At 32.3% G+C, this 14,580-nt stretch overlaps 1 protein-coding gene across 2 annotated transcripts in view; it reads right to left on the reverse strand.

Annotated features, from left to right (window-relative positions):
- Positions 1-727: 727 nt before the first annotated feature.
- The window catches only part of TRAPPC11_1 (Trafficking protein particle complex subunit 11), a 44,028-nt gene continuing 30,175 nt past the window's right edge, over positions 728-14,580 (reverse strand). The window contains exons 23-30 of one of the 2 annotated variants that reach the window (XM_051209321.1): positions 13,828-14,422; positions 12,409-12,516; positions 11,040-11,091; positions 9,435-9,546; positions 7,973-8,153; positions 5,525-5,667; positions 3,861-3,984; positions 728-1,113 (exon numbers count right to left, since the gene is read on the reverse strand). In XM_051209321.1, the coding sequence (XP_051074764.1) occupies positions 1,039-1,113; positions 3,861-3,984; positions 5,525-5,667; positions 7,973-8,153; positions 9,435-9,546; positions 11,040-11,091; positions 12,409-12,516; positions 13,828-14,422 (1,390 nt within the window). In that variant the 3' untranslated portion in view covers positions 728-1,038. Of the gene's footprint in view, positions 1,114-3,860; positions 3,985-5,524; positions 5,668-7,972; positions 9,547-11,039; positions 11,092-12,408; positions 12,517-13,827; positions 14,423-14,580 lie in introns of both variants that reach the window. The other variant, XM_051209320.1, reaches the window with a different exon arrangement.

Here is a 14,580-nt window from a genome sequence, read left to right on the forward strand (position 1 = left end):
GTTAGTATATAGTGCCTTCAAGGTGTTAATAAACTTCCCAGGCACACCCTTCTTCAACAGACAATCCCAGAGAACAGTCCTGTCCAACGAATCGAAGGCAACCTTGATGTCAAGAAACACCACGGTTGTTGGCCTGTGATAAGTATGACAGTGTTCTAACATTTGGCGGAGGGTGAATACATGATCACTACATCCTCGACCAGAACGAAAACCAACCTGCTCCTCGCGGGTCAATCTTTCTCGGGTTTTGAACAACCTACGAAGTATGACGGAAGCCAATACCTTGGACGCAGTTGGAAGTAGGCTTATCCCCCGATAGTTGTTACAGAAACGATATGAACCCTTTTTAAAGATAGGGACAACTATCGACTCATTCCATGACGTTGGAACACACTCTAGTTCCCAGAACTTTGTAAACAACGTTGTCAGTTCCTTACAATTACAAAGAAGAACTGGGTAAAATCCATGACAACAGAAGAAGCCGATAGACATTTGTGAAGACATTTTAATATCTGATTTCACAAATTAATCAGTTTGCTCAAAGAATACAAGATCTGTAAAATTCTAAAACGTCAACGGTAGAAGCTATCGATCGGTTTTAATATTTTATCAACCGTAAATCAGTACTAAAGCAATGTGTTGAATAAAAAGTTGAATAATAGCGACCGAAATCTCAAATAATCCACTAATGAAATTTAAAAAAAACTTAGAACTTTGAAATTTTTTTACTGATTTATTTGGAAGTAAAGAAATTATGATACAAAAAACATTCCAAAAATGATGCATTTCTACTTGCAAAGAATAAAAAAAGGGAAAGAGATGGGACGAAAGTTTTGGAGAATTCATTATTGAAAGTAAAAATTAAGGTATTTATGCTTTGTTATAATAATAAACAAAAGAAGTCAGGGAATAAGAAGTTACTTAGAACAAACAAATGAAACAAGCTCATCTTTAGGCTTTTTAAAAAAAGGCAACTAAAATTTTTGAAACAACAGTGAGATAGAATATTTTCAGATATATATATATATATATATCATGTTACACATTTTTAATCTCTTCTTGATTGAATGTTGGATTTTTCTCAGACGATTCCAACAATCCATCCGTTGATGGCTTTATAAAGTAGATAAACAAGAATAATAGAATATGATATTAGGAAATACAAACAAATCAACAAAATATGTGTTAATAGTATTTGTGAATAAATATAAAATATATACGTACAACCATATGCAACATGTTTAGATATTCTATAAACGTATTTAAACTACAAACGGACAAACATCTAGGATAGTCGGATGTATAAAAAAGAAATAACGTCGATTGAGTGACAATAAAAATAATTAACAATGAGTTTGATTTGTATGTATCATTACCAAGGTTTGGTTTGATAATTTCGAATAAATTGAGCATTGGGTAGATTGTTATAAATAAATAATATATTTGTAAAATCCCAATGAGTAGAAAATTAGATTTTCTGACGTTTCGTGACTTAGTGTAAGTCACTTCTTCAGAGAATAAATAACCAAATTAAAATTAATCCAAGTTTAAACTTGGAAGTGACTTACACTAAGTCACGAAACGTCAGAAAATCTAATTTTCTACTCATTGGGATTTTACAAATATATTATTTATTTATAATGAGTTTGATTATCTAACTTATAATAGAGAACATGTTTGGCATCAAAATATGAATTATTATTGACAAATTCACAACACAAAACACTATATATGATATAAACTAGTATTATAGATGAGAAGAAAAAACGAGTTGTTATTTTAATACGAAGTAGGAATAATAGAACAAAGCAGAATGGAAGACAAACAATACATGGTGTCAATTTTTAACATCTAACTAGAATAATAATGAATACTAACACTACCGTCATGGGATGTATTATGTAAATTTTATATTAAAGCAACAGTTGTAGATTTATTCAAGTGTACAACAATTTGGTTGGTAATAAATTTTGCATTACGAAGTAGCTTTTATAAACTAAGATGTTAAATTGATCTAAGTTTTACAAAATATGAAATTATTAAATAGTCTAACTTATCTAAATATTAATCCGCTTTAATCAAAACGTATTATAAACTTCCCAAGTGAAAAACGTTTATGCTTTGTCAGTGTTCTGTGAGTTTAATGTACACGATGAGACAAGTATAATTCACAGATGAATAAAGCTAGATCTGATTTAAATTGGATGAATACATTCAGTAAACACAATCCACAAAGAGAAAAGATACTTTAAGTTACTTGATAACTGCCATATAAAATATAGTATGAGGACGTGTCGAAATGTTTAAGTTATCATTCTTAAATTTGCAATTAAGTGTTTAACATCAGATTTACAGATAAAAAAGAAATAACCGTTAACTTTAGGTTGCCACAGTAGTTCACAACTATTCTCGTTTCTGAATATACGAAATTATAGTTTGAATTATAGTTCGACGGTAAACATTCGAAATATACAGGTTAAATTTATCATGAGTTATGCTTGCAATTATTATCAAATCATCCAATAGCTAAATGGAATTAATTAATATTTTCCCAAACATTTTGCACCATACTTGTTATGACAAATTCAAACTGACGGATGAATATAATTATGATGACTTATTCGTGAAATTTATGAGTCTATTATGTTAGAGCTTGTTAGCCTTATTTCCTAAGCAACTTTCTTTCGTAGAGAATATATATATATTCAAATTCAAAGAATATTTGAGCGAACAATTGTTTTCAACAACTTCATCATCAAACCCTACAGTTATAAGTTCACAATTAGGGATGCGTTAATGAATTTGATAATATCATATGTTAAAAATGGTGAATGATTGCATCTGTTACAAAATAATTAGTTAAAAATGGTGTTATTTATAAGTATCACTTAATAAAGGTTAGAATGATTTGTAGTAAAGTGTCAAATCATATTCAGTACAATAGTCATATAATAATAGAATAAAAATCGTATGAATAAAATGCATAGTAGGAGAATTTCATCTTGTTAATCAAGGTAATAATAGTAATGATAATATTAGTAACGTTGTGTGACTATACTAAGTAATAAGAAAGGTATTATCAAGATAAGTACTTCAAAAATGAATCCATGTGAATTGGGAAAGACGGACGTGTAGATTAAGAAAGGTATACATGTCAAAGGAATTGGTAGAGGGAATAAGAGGTTCATAATATCTAGTTTATGTATCTAGTGATCCAGTCGTAGACCAAGCCAAGCATAGAGGCTGGATATACTTCTTCTGGTAATAATTGTGAACTTATAACTGTAGAGTCTGGTGATGAAGTTGTTGAAAACAATTGTTCGCTCAAATATTCTGTTTTTGAATTTATATATAATCAGTGTAGGATACTACTATATGTCAGCTGCAAATAACAGGTATTTAAAGATACCCTGAAGAGAGATGGCTTGATGGTTAAGGAGTTTGACTTTTTGCCACCAAGTTTCTGGTTCGAACAAACAGAGTAGTAACATAACCACTCAAACTTAGAGTGCAGCTGATATCCAAGTATCTGGAGAATGAGTAAATTGAGAAAATTTCCAATGGTTGTACAAGTCAAATTCATTAAGGTAAGCATTTATTTAAGAATTAGTTTAAGATGTAAATGATCAAAACAATTCACAAAAAATAATTTGTATCTGTGATCTAATTAAACAGGCTTTTTAGAATAGATTATCACATTTTTGTGGCTTCTTCATCTACTTAAAAAATAATGTAGCCTTAGAACACAGAGAAAATTCAGCTACGGAAAACTAGTGGAAATACATTGGAAAATGTTCATGAAAACAATAAATTAATAAACAAAAGAGTATATAATGAAGACAACAATAATAACAACCTACAATTACTATCAGATGTGTTGGAACTTGTCGTAGGAGATTTTCTTCTAATTGTATGTGTATATCGGGTTGATCATTTTGCGTGTTTGATGTTAACGTAGCATAACGTTCTAACATAACATGTAAACTGTTAAAAAATTTCAATAATAAACATCATTTTGTCAAATAAGAACGCATAAGCTATTACATATAGAAAAGATTTAGAATGTAATTTTGTGAGAAACCAAGGTAAAAAACTGGCATCGATAGGAAATTCATTCGAAACTAAGGAATACGTAAATTTTTTTGTACTAGTTAGGGAATACTAAACGGGTGTACATAACTCAAAGATGTTGTGATACCTGTAACTTATTTACCACATATGACTTTAGGCACTGGGCTTAAAATAAACGAACGAGTGAAGTATAGGCTTATTTTCGAAGGGCATTATTACTATGAAAGATTTTTATAGTCAGAGTATTACACTAATAATCTAACCGAAAAAAAGTATTATTTAAGACTCGTAATCTTAGTGTATAACCGCATCCTGATAGACACTGAACACAACGAAATGACGGTATGATATTTTGGTAATTTAGTGAAACAATGAATAACAATTTACTGTTTCCTGAGCTAACACTATTCGATTACAATCATATTGAAAGAACATGAAAAAATGAAGTGAAGCATAAAGTTTTTTCAAGACAGATAGCTAAAATAACAGATCACTTCGACCATAAAATCATATGGATAGACAGACGTCTTGCTTGGTTAACATGGATTGGAAAATGGAAAATCAGATTGGAACCAGGGACTAAACAGTCTGATACTGTTTACTATCAAGCAGATGCTCAAGTAGAGTATTTTTTTTAATTCTACAAGAGGTGAGTAATAGCCCAAATGAGTCCACGGAAATACATATGAGACATGTTTGAATATTGACGAGGAACTTTAGCTGCATCAAGACTGCAACTATGCCTTCTTGATGGTCGACACCTAGTTTAAAACCCAGGTTCATGGTTTTTAGGTACGTCTCATCTAAATACATGATATCAGGTAAAGATTGTGGTGTATAGAAACCTTGACTACTAACCTACAAGATCATAGTGTTAGATATTTTGAACACTTAAGTTAACGGAATCTATACAACGTGACGGCCCAATGAACTTACTTTTAACCAATGGCTCGTTGGTTTAGCTGCGACGAAACTTAACAGTATTTAAGCAACTGGGAAGCAACGTAAGACAAGATATAAGAGTTGTGGTTTACATTTAATGTTGGGAATCTGCACACAATAGTAGGGATTCGATTTCGAAAGTATTTATCAGATAGACTACATATTATCGGAGTAAATGAAGTATTAGGATCAATAGGAAAATTTAAAAAAGTGCATTCCCATTCTAGGAACTGATAAACATATATGTTTTAGATAAAATGAACTACAATATATTGTACAGGAAAAATGTCATATTTCGCCTCTTAAATAATAAACAATAAAGAAAAAAATTGTCTTACCAAAATGTTTACGATGTAACACCATTACAAAAACGCAATATACAAAGTTTCATAGAATAATTTGGTACATTTTAGCAATGATAAAGAACATATTTATGAATGTACAAATAGAAAACTTCGAAAGTAATCTATTATTATTTTCAACCAATATGGAAAGTAGTAATTAAAATTACCGAGGCAACTTCAAATTTCCAGACATCAGTGGAAGTAGTGTATAATTCAAGTAGTGCGGTGAGTCAGGCAGTAATCGTAACTTCAGCTTTTGTTGACCAGAAAACATAAAACCATGAATCGATTCTAATTGAAAAACAGCCTCCTAGTTTAGTGAATAAAAAAGTGAGGAACCCAAGAATGAAAAAGGAACGAGCAGAAATTACAGTGAAGATCCCCATTTTAACAAATCGAGCGAAGAATTTTATTTTCAATTGTTACGTAATGTAGTTACTCCATGAGTCTTATTTCGTTGTTGTAAATCATAAAAATGTATATTGATGTAGAGCCACGATGAAAAACTAATTGAAAGAAAATTTATCCGCTCGATTCGTTCTTTTCACGAAAAAGAAATTAGCTGTTAATTGTACGTTCATGTATTACACTGAAGAGTTGAACAATTTCGCCCGATATCTTTGGAACCCATCGATTAGATTGAGGAATATCTATAGCCAGTTGGGTGGTCCGACTCACTGACACGGCTACATTTACGAAATTATCTTCATGATTTTAAAGTGGAGTGAATTAATACTCTGCTAATTTCTTTTTTGAAGTGAACGTCACAAGTAACAGTACATCAAGATTATCTTGATGAAGTTTCATTCTTTGGGCTAGATGTTATAAACGAAAAAGCTTCTATTGTTCTGCTGAACATCATCAGCATGAAATTCAGAGAAAAGTGAGCTTTTCGAAGTCGACAGGAGGAGCTATTAGTTTTACGTGGAGAGTACCTTACTTCTAACTGAAGTTTATGCTGATGATGTAAAGAAGAAAAATGAAGACTATACGATTAAACCATCCAGTTCAGAGAACGAAATTTCACAAAAATGATTAACCTCAGCTACAAATCTGCTCCATCATCAAGATAAGAATAAATCTAGTCTTTATATATATGTAAGGCGAAATTTACAATTTTTGAGTGTTGGGATAAAACTAAACAGAATTAAAACTGAGCAATTTACTGTTGCTTCGTATACAGTAGAAATACATACGTTGACAAGTATACAGCGTTAAATACCTCAACATATATGAAACCTGATAACAGCTTTACATTTATATTTAAGTGGTAACAAAATTCATATTGAAACTCCGAATCAAGGGAGTTTTATAAAACTAATCATGAGTGACAAAAGGTAAACATATTTTACATATATAATTTAAAATATCTTAAAAAATTGGTTTATGATTCTCACTACTTATTTCAAATAAGTAGTCTGTTTAAACATGGTATATCTTGGGTGATTATTCTATAGATATCATTTCTATATTTACACAATAAAATCACCAGTATTAACTACGAAACTATTTTAGTTGGATCAAGTTGCTCATATGTCATGGGCGATTCTATCGAAAAGACAGTTGTTCTCAGTTTTATAAAATAAACAGCAGATACAAATGAATTTCTTTCATATCCAGTTTTTGTTTCAACGTATTCATTGAATACTTCACACAAGAAATTAAACAACACTAGTAAATAATGAAATCCCAATCTAACTTCCATAACAGAAACACGTTTGTGTACAACTTGTTTTTAAGAGATAGGAGAGTAAGTATGAAACTGTGAACTAGATGGTTTGGAATAAAGTGAAGTAAACACTACACTGAAACTCTAGTCAGCAATCATTTATTTATTATTTATTTTAACACATAAACATTGGCACAAGGAGGCACCAAATAGATATGCGCCACATAAATCATCCGATTTGTGTGGGGGCCGTGATACTGCCCGGGTGCCCAGACCGAAGCAGGTGGTTTTCTTAGGGGGCCACACCCCGAGCCTTTGACCTAAAGGTCTAACCCACAAGGCCGTGGAGCATCGTGAGGAGATCGCAGTCCCATGGTAGCCGGTGACCAACAATTGGTTCATACGCCATTTGTTCCCACAGGATACTGGAGCCCATGTGCACCATTGTTTTGGAATCCGGTTAAAGCGCCGGACATTCGCTTTCCGTCCTCTCACTTTCGTAAACAACACCCCCACCACGGGAAGGCAGTGAGTAGGACTTTCCTGGCAGAGGCTGTATACGCGTGGCCGTGTGAGAGTATTTCGAGAGGGAGGGCGTGCCCACCCCATTCTTGACCATACCAGGGCATCTGGGGGAGCAATCATGTCTGAATTAAAACAGTTGTAAGTAATGGAGTAATACAGAAATAATTTAAAGCTAGAATTACAAACGATAACATGTTATGTCCAGAATAATGTTGGTAAAACACTGTTTATCGAAGTCCCTTTAAATAAATTTATGTTGAAATATGTGTAGATTAAATTACCGCCTTGACTGTATATGTATGCCATCCGACAAAGTAGATTTACTGGCAAATTTATTCTCTTTAGATTAATAACTATTATAAATTACATTTAAATGAATATTATATACATGGTAAAAAAATTAATTTAATTTTCAAAATACCTGTGGATAAATAGTTTTGTTAGATAAAATAAATGTGATTGGAAATGGAGTGAGCATAACACCATAAGCTGGAAGTTCAGCACTAATTTGAATAGGTAAAGATAAAACCGGAATAGTCGGTAAGGTGAATTTTGTCGTTGCAATATACGGTTTCATATCATCATGATCACGTGTTGACACACTATAAAAAGAGGGGGGGGAGAGAATAAGTGGGTTATCTAGAAACATTGATTCTACTTCAATTTAATAAACGTACCAGTATGTACTGAGGTTGTCTGAGTTTGCTACTGATATAAACGATTCCTATATGCATGTCTAAAACGTATACTTGAGTGAGAAAATAAAGAGTATAAAGCTTTTAAAGGCTAACCAAATCAAGAGTACCTTTACAACTCAAACATAAATATACATCTTTTTCTCTCGAAAAATGAAGCAACATTTTCAACCAGTAGCGTGAGTCCGTAAGTATTTTTTCACTTACCACTTAGTCTAAGTCAGGATGATTCAACACATATTGCATAAAACTGAACATAAGTTGTATGAATATACGCGAAAATGAATTTATTCTAAATTCGGTTACAATAAATATATTCTGAAAACAAGTAGTGTATACATTTTTCATCACATCGACAGCAAAAGCATTGATAGCGATATTCAACAAGATACAGAGAACGATAAGTTATTAAATAAACATGAAATATGCATCGCTTCTAAAATTATATGAAGGTCTAGTTTATGGGGACTGAAGACTTAATCCCTACAACAAAAAACTACAAATCCTCTTCTATTTAGCAAATGGGACACGGACATTGACAGTATTAAGTTTTAATCCAACTAGGTAAAAGGAGGTAAAAAAACAACCTGATATAACCAAACTCTACAGGGCAAATAAGGGTATTATTAGGAAGGGCAAGTATGATAATGAACATTATGTTCACTATTTGGTTGTCATACTAAGAAAACTGAATGCTGAAAATTAAAAAAGACATAATGATTATTGATTTTGTAGTGCGCTGCACAAGAGTATTCAAAATTCTGATTTAGCAACATTAAATAAATGTATGTGGGAACAATCTGAAAGAATTTCGAAAATTATTTAGAAGAACGATAATCTACTTTGGTAATGTTACCGAGACACCGAAGGTTAACAAGTCAGGCGGTTTATTAAAGAACACTTTATGTATTTTACTGAGAATATTACTCGAAACTTCAAATAATACCAAGGTTTGCTTTTATTCGATTTTAAAATGTATAAGTTCATAATGAATATTTATACATTCACTGAAGAATATAGATTACTCATCTCTTTACTAATGATAAGTGTGTTACATTTTTTAAGCATATGTTTGGTAAGTGGTGTATATTTACTACTTTTGTGCTGTTGGCAGATGTCAGCTATCGGTCGACTTATTCTATTTCCACAGTAACAGAAATATATATAATATTAATATTATACACTGACCGTGACCAATGAACAGTAATATAGCCTAGATTTATTGTTTCGAGTGAGTTCATTGTTTCTGTTAATAATAACATGTGACATTCAGTACAACTTTCTGAGGATTGCATAATTACTAAAATGAGAAAAAAAAAGAATGATTTTAATGAATTGTTGTTATACCAATAGAAAATTTAACCCATTATAAATAAAATGATTGAAAGAATAAATAAATGTCATTACTACGTATATTGAGTGGCATTCAGTCAACAGATAAACAGAAAATCAGTTAGAACAGTGGGTGATTGTTTTGTTCATTTGAGTTTATCAATGAATTCCTTAAATATCTCTATTGTGTTCATACAATTAGAAACGGTTTTCAAGATTTAAACAACAGGGAGACGACTAACTAACTAAATCCGAAGAAACGTATTTTCTTCAGTTTCCGTACTATCGCATTACGTACCGCAGCTTCACTGATACTCATTATTACTAATGAGATCATTAATTTCCTAATTCCTTTGCTAAAACCCGGGATAAAAATTTCTAAAAATATATTGTTACAAACTGTTAGATCCCGATAAACAAAATGAATGGTAACTTTGGGATCCTTTTATGGACCAATACTAAACGTATATTTTTATCGTATAATTGTTAAATAACTAAACTATTTATATTCATATTCCTTTTATTATAAACTTTATTTTGACCTATGAACCATCATTATACGTTTTACCATTCTTGAATTATGCCCTGTCTATTAGTCACTACCTCACACATTCACAGCCACATTTGGACAAATTTTGTACAAATGTTATTTTCTATTTTATGCTGCGTTGTGGTCTGTTTGATTGGTATATAAACTAAGTATGTTTGAAATATAATGATTTATATTACAGGGGCTAAGATTGGAGTTCTGGACTTAACTGGCTGGGCTAGGTGGGAAGCAGGAACAGTCAGAACTCTAGGCTGCTCGCACGTGTTTTACGCGTCCTTGATCTGATCGCTAATTCGCTGCTTCTGATTGATGGCATTGGACTATAACACAAACGAAATGTCGACTTTTAGCTGTTTTTATAGACATCTCATAGACTTACACAACTTTGATAACGCTGCGATAATTATACATCGCTAAAAATACACATAGGGGATTTGAAAGAAACTTATAAACCGTCATTTTTATCTTTCGAAAAAGGATACAAGTCTTTGTGGTTTGTTTTACGTAAGGTAGTTTCGTGCTCATCGGTTACATAACATTAGGTTGGAGTATATTGTCAATCAGAACATATCGGATAATTAATAGTTGTTGTTTAACTATTTCATCGATAGATACTTTCAAAATATTTTATTATCTTTTATTTTCCGAACACTACAAACAGATTCAATTTGTTTTCCTTGTAAGTATACAAATGAGAGGTATATACAGGAAAAATGAATGGCACTGAAAGGTGTTGAAATTATTTACTGAATCATTGAACAAGCATTCAAACATGAAGTATCGAATTTAAATGCTGCACACATGAAAGAAATAAACGTACTGGTATATAATGATCATAAATTGTATAAAGAAAATCAAGTTTAGTTAATAATAAAAAATAAAAATTTACAAAGACAGTTACTTAAACTTACAGTTTTTGATGCATGTATTATGGGAGTCACTTCCACACGATATCTCATTAGCCTAAAATATAATTTATGTAAATAAAAGTATTAGGAAGACCCATGAAAATAATTATTAAGACATTGAATATGTATATAAATCTGTTCATATATGACACAGTGCTTAAATATTCACTTCTGAAGAATATACATCACCTATGATGAAGAGACATTCATTACAAAACAAGCGTTATATCATTCAGTCAGCTAAAACAGAGCCCTCGACATAAAGGTCTGATCCACAAGGCAGTGGAGCAACTCAAGGAAATGCAGTAACATGGTGGCCGGTGACCAACAATAGGTTCATACGCCATTTGTTCCTTCAGGATACTGTAGCCCATGTGTACCATTGGTTTGGAATCAGGGTTTCCCAACTCCCCTAGGTGAACTCTGTGTCCACCAACTCCGTTAAAGCGCCTGACATTTGCTTTTCGTCCTCTCAATTTCGTAAAAACATCCCAGAAGCAAGAAGGCAGTGAGTAAGACTTCCGTGGCAGTCGTTGTATGCACGTGGCCATATGAGAGCATTTCGAGAGGGAGAGCTGATCATCGGCCGAACCATGGCATTTGAGGGTTTACTTCAAAGGTGAGTCTTGAGCGCTGTTAGAGGTGTGGGAGTGTTTATTACTTCCCAGTTGCCCGCAACGTAGAAGGGTTCTTCTAGAGGTACCTGAAAAGGAAATTCGATTAGAGTTGGTCTTAGAGACCTGAGATCATGACCGCAGTGCCCAAGGGACAACTGCTTGAAGTCGGTCACACACGACCTTTTTGTGAGTAGTTTTCATGTTAGCTCTGTACTTTTTGGGACCTTACCACCGGAGACGGAAAACTGTGGGATAAGGCGAGGTGTGCATTTATAGGGTCAACCTTTTCTAACCCCACTATTCCTTTGTGGGAAGGTACCATCCCTGTTATGCTGGTTGTCTGAGAGAGATACCTTAGTGCCGTCACACCTCTGTACAGTCAGCAGTACGACTTTACCTTCTGACCTTGAGGAATGATTGCTCCAGCCAGTATAGCTCGATTGGTTCATTAAGGTAGGCGAACCTGGCTATCACGTCAAGGTAGCAGCGACGGTCGGGTACTTCAATGGTAGTAATACATAAAAGAAAGATTGCGCATAAGGATATAATACGAGAACGAATTAGTTCGTGGAAAGAAAGGCATACAGTAACTTTAGTCTCACGGTTTAAGGGAACACAAAGGGAGCATACACCTACGTCATCGTGATCGATTTTGAGCCATGTCACCCAGTCTCCAACCGTTGATTACGACAGTCGCGCGGAGCCCAACAAACATATATATATATATATATATATATATATAAACATCAACTTACCACTTCCAACTGTATATCATGTATTTCCAGTTCACAATCAGCTGTATTGGTTAACTTGAACAATAACAAAAACTCGTCGTTAACTATAAGACTTTTAATAGGATGTTGCTAAAAAATGAAATAGGAAAACAAACACCGGAGATAGTTATAGCATTTATGTTTTTAATAGTTGTTACTTAAATTATTAGCGTATAAATAACCGAATGAGGTATCATCAGGTTGACCCCTACTCCAGTTATCAGGACAAACTTAATGGTGACACTGGAGGCGAGCGAGATCTAAATTTTAAAAAATGGAGATGAAGTAAGGATCAATCGATTCCGCATTAAGTCAATGTTAATAATCAATCGATAAAAATAAATAATGAAGTGAATCCGTTAAACCACTTATTTTTTCTTTTGTCAAATAAAGCATTCATGTTGATTGCTTCTAAAACAACTTTCTGAATTTTGGCGCTCAGAAACGAATTCCGAGCGTGTTCATGATTTTAAAGATGCTTAGAAAAATAAAGTGAAGTCCTTTATCTAAAAGTATTGTGTGATTTATATTTAACTGATATAATAATGATAATAGTAATAATAGTAATACTGAAAAATGGAAATCCTTTTACTATGCATTTGATTCACACGATTTTTTGCATTTTCATTTTTGCTATATTAGTATTATACTGATTGTGACTTGACACTACGACAAATGATCATAATTTTTATTAAAGGACGTTTCTAATTTACAAATAACACAATTTTGAAGTAGTTATGTCATAACAGACGCAAACGTTCACCATTTTCAACATATAGGATTGTCGAACTTATTAATACATGCCTTATTTTGGCCTTAGTAAAATGTCGTAATAATTATGGACTTATAACTGAAGAACCTGATAATGAAGTTATTGAAAACAATTGTTCGATCAAATATTCTTCATTTCTGAATAAGCTATGGGGAATTTTAAACTGCTGATTTATATTTGTTCACATCAATTAAATAGGTTAGACAATAAAACCGGAATGACAATCGGAAATATGGATATTTTGAATCAATACTACTTTAAATACCCTGTTATCAGGCTTATAACAATTGAGAATCACTGGATTAAGAGTATAATATTTATCAGATAAGTTGTTCGCTGTCAAATAGTGTTACAAGAACTCACATACCACACTCAGATCAATGAGAGTGGCTATGACTGAATGCCAATAGGGATTTCTGTGTTGTATTATTTATTTCCCAAATCGAATCAAGTCCTAATCTGATCACGTTTTTAAAGATACAATAGATTTACCTCGTTTCGAAACCAAACAGATACATATACAGTAAAATCAGCAGAAACGTACAGCATAATCATTTCTAGTGTGGTGTAAATTGCAAACTAATTTAAAATAACTGTGATAATACTACTAATAATAAAACAAAACTTACTGTTAAGGAAAGCAGTTTATAGTCTAATTCAAATGGTGACAAGATAGTTATATTAGTTTCAATATTCTGAGTACATTGAATTACCATTGCATTTTGGTCCATTATATTTTGAACTAAATGATTATTTATATTCGACAGCTCCATGTTATTAGATAATTTCACAGATTCATGTATAACATTATATACTAATGTTGTTTCTGTTGTTAATGAATCCGATAATGATAATAAATAATCGGGATATTCACAAGGTAAAATTTTAGTAGAGAAAGTCAAATAACATGAAAGTGTTTGATTATTATTAGAAACTAACGAAGGAGATGAACAACATAATGAAATTGTCACAGATATAGATTGATTTGACGGGATATCGTCTAACTTCTTTGTAAAATACGCACTACTTGGTTTTTGAGATGAATTAATATTTTTAGCTGATATATGAGATATTAATTCAGATGAACTGCCGACTATTATATAATTGTCTATTACAGTTGGATTTGTAATCACTGTTGTGGTTGATACAGTGGTAGAAGTATTACTAGCATTGTCAGGAAATTCGGTTGAATCTTTTTCTCTCGGAATTAAACGGACAGTTAAACTACGAATACAAAAACAAACAACTTAAGTTACAGATATTCTGTAAAAAAACGTTGAGGTTTCAAGTCACGTTAAGATTGAAAAATTTCACATCAAATACAACTAAACTCAATCATATTTGCAAAAACGTTCTAATAAGGGATACTGTTTCCGGAATAT

Source organism: Schistosoma haematobium, chromosome 1 (genome assembly GCF_000699445.3).
Source record: "Schistosoma haematobium chromosome 1, whole genome shotgun sequence".
NCBI classification, from domain to species: Eukaryota; Metazoa; Platyhelminthes; class Trematoda; order Strigeidida; family Schistosomatidae; genus Schistosoma; species Schistosoma haematobium.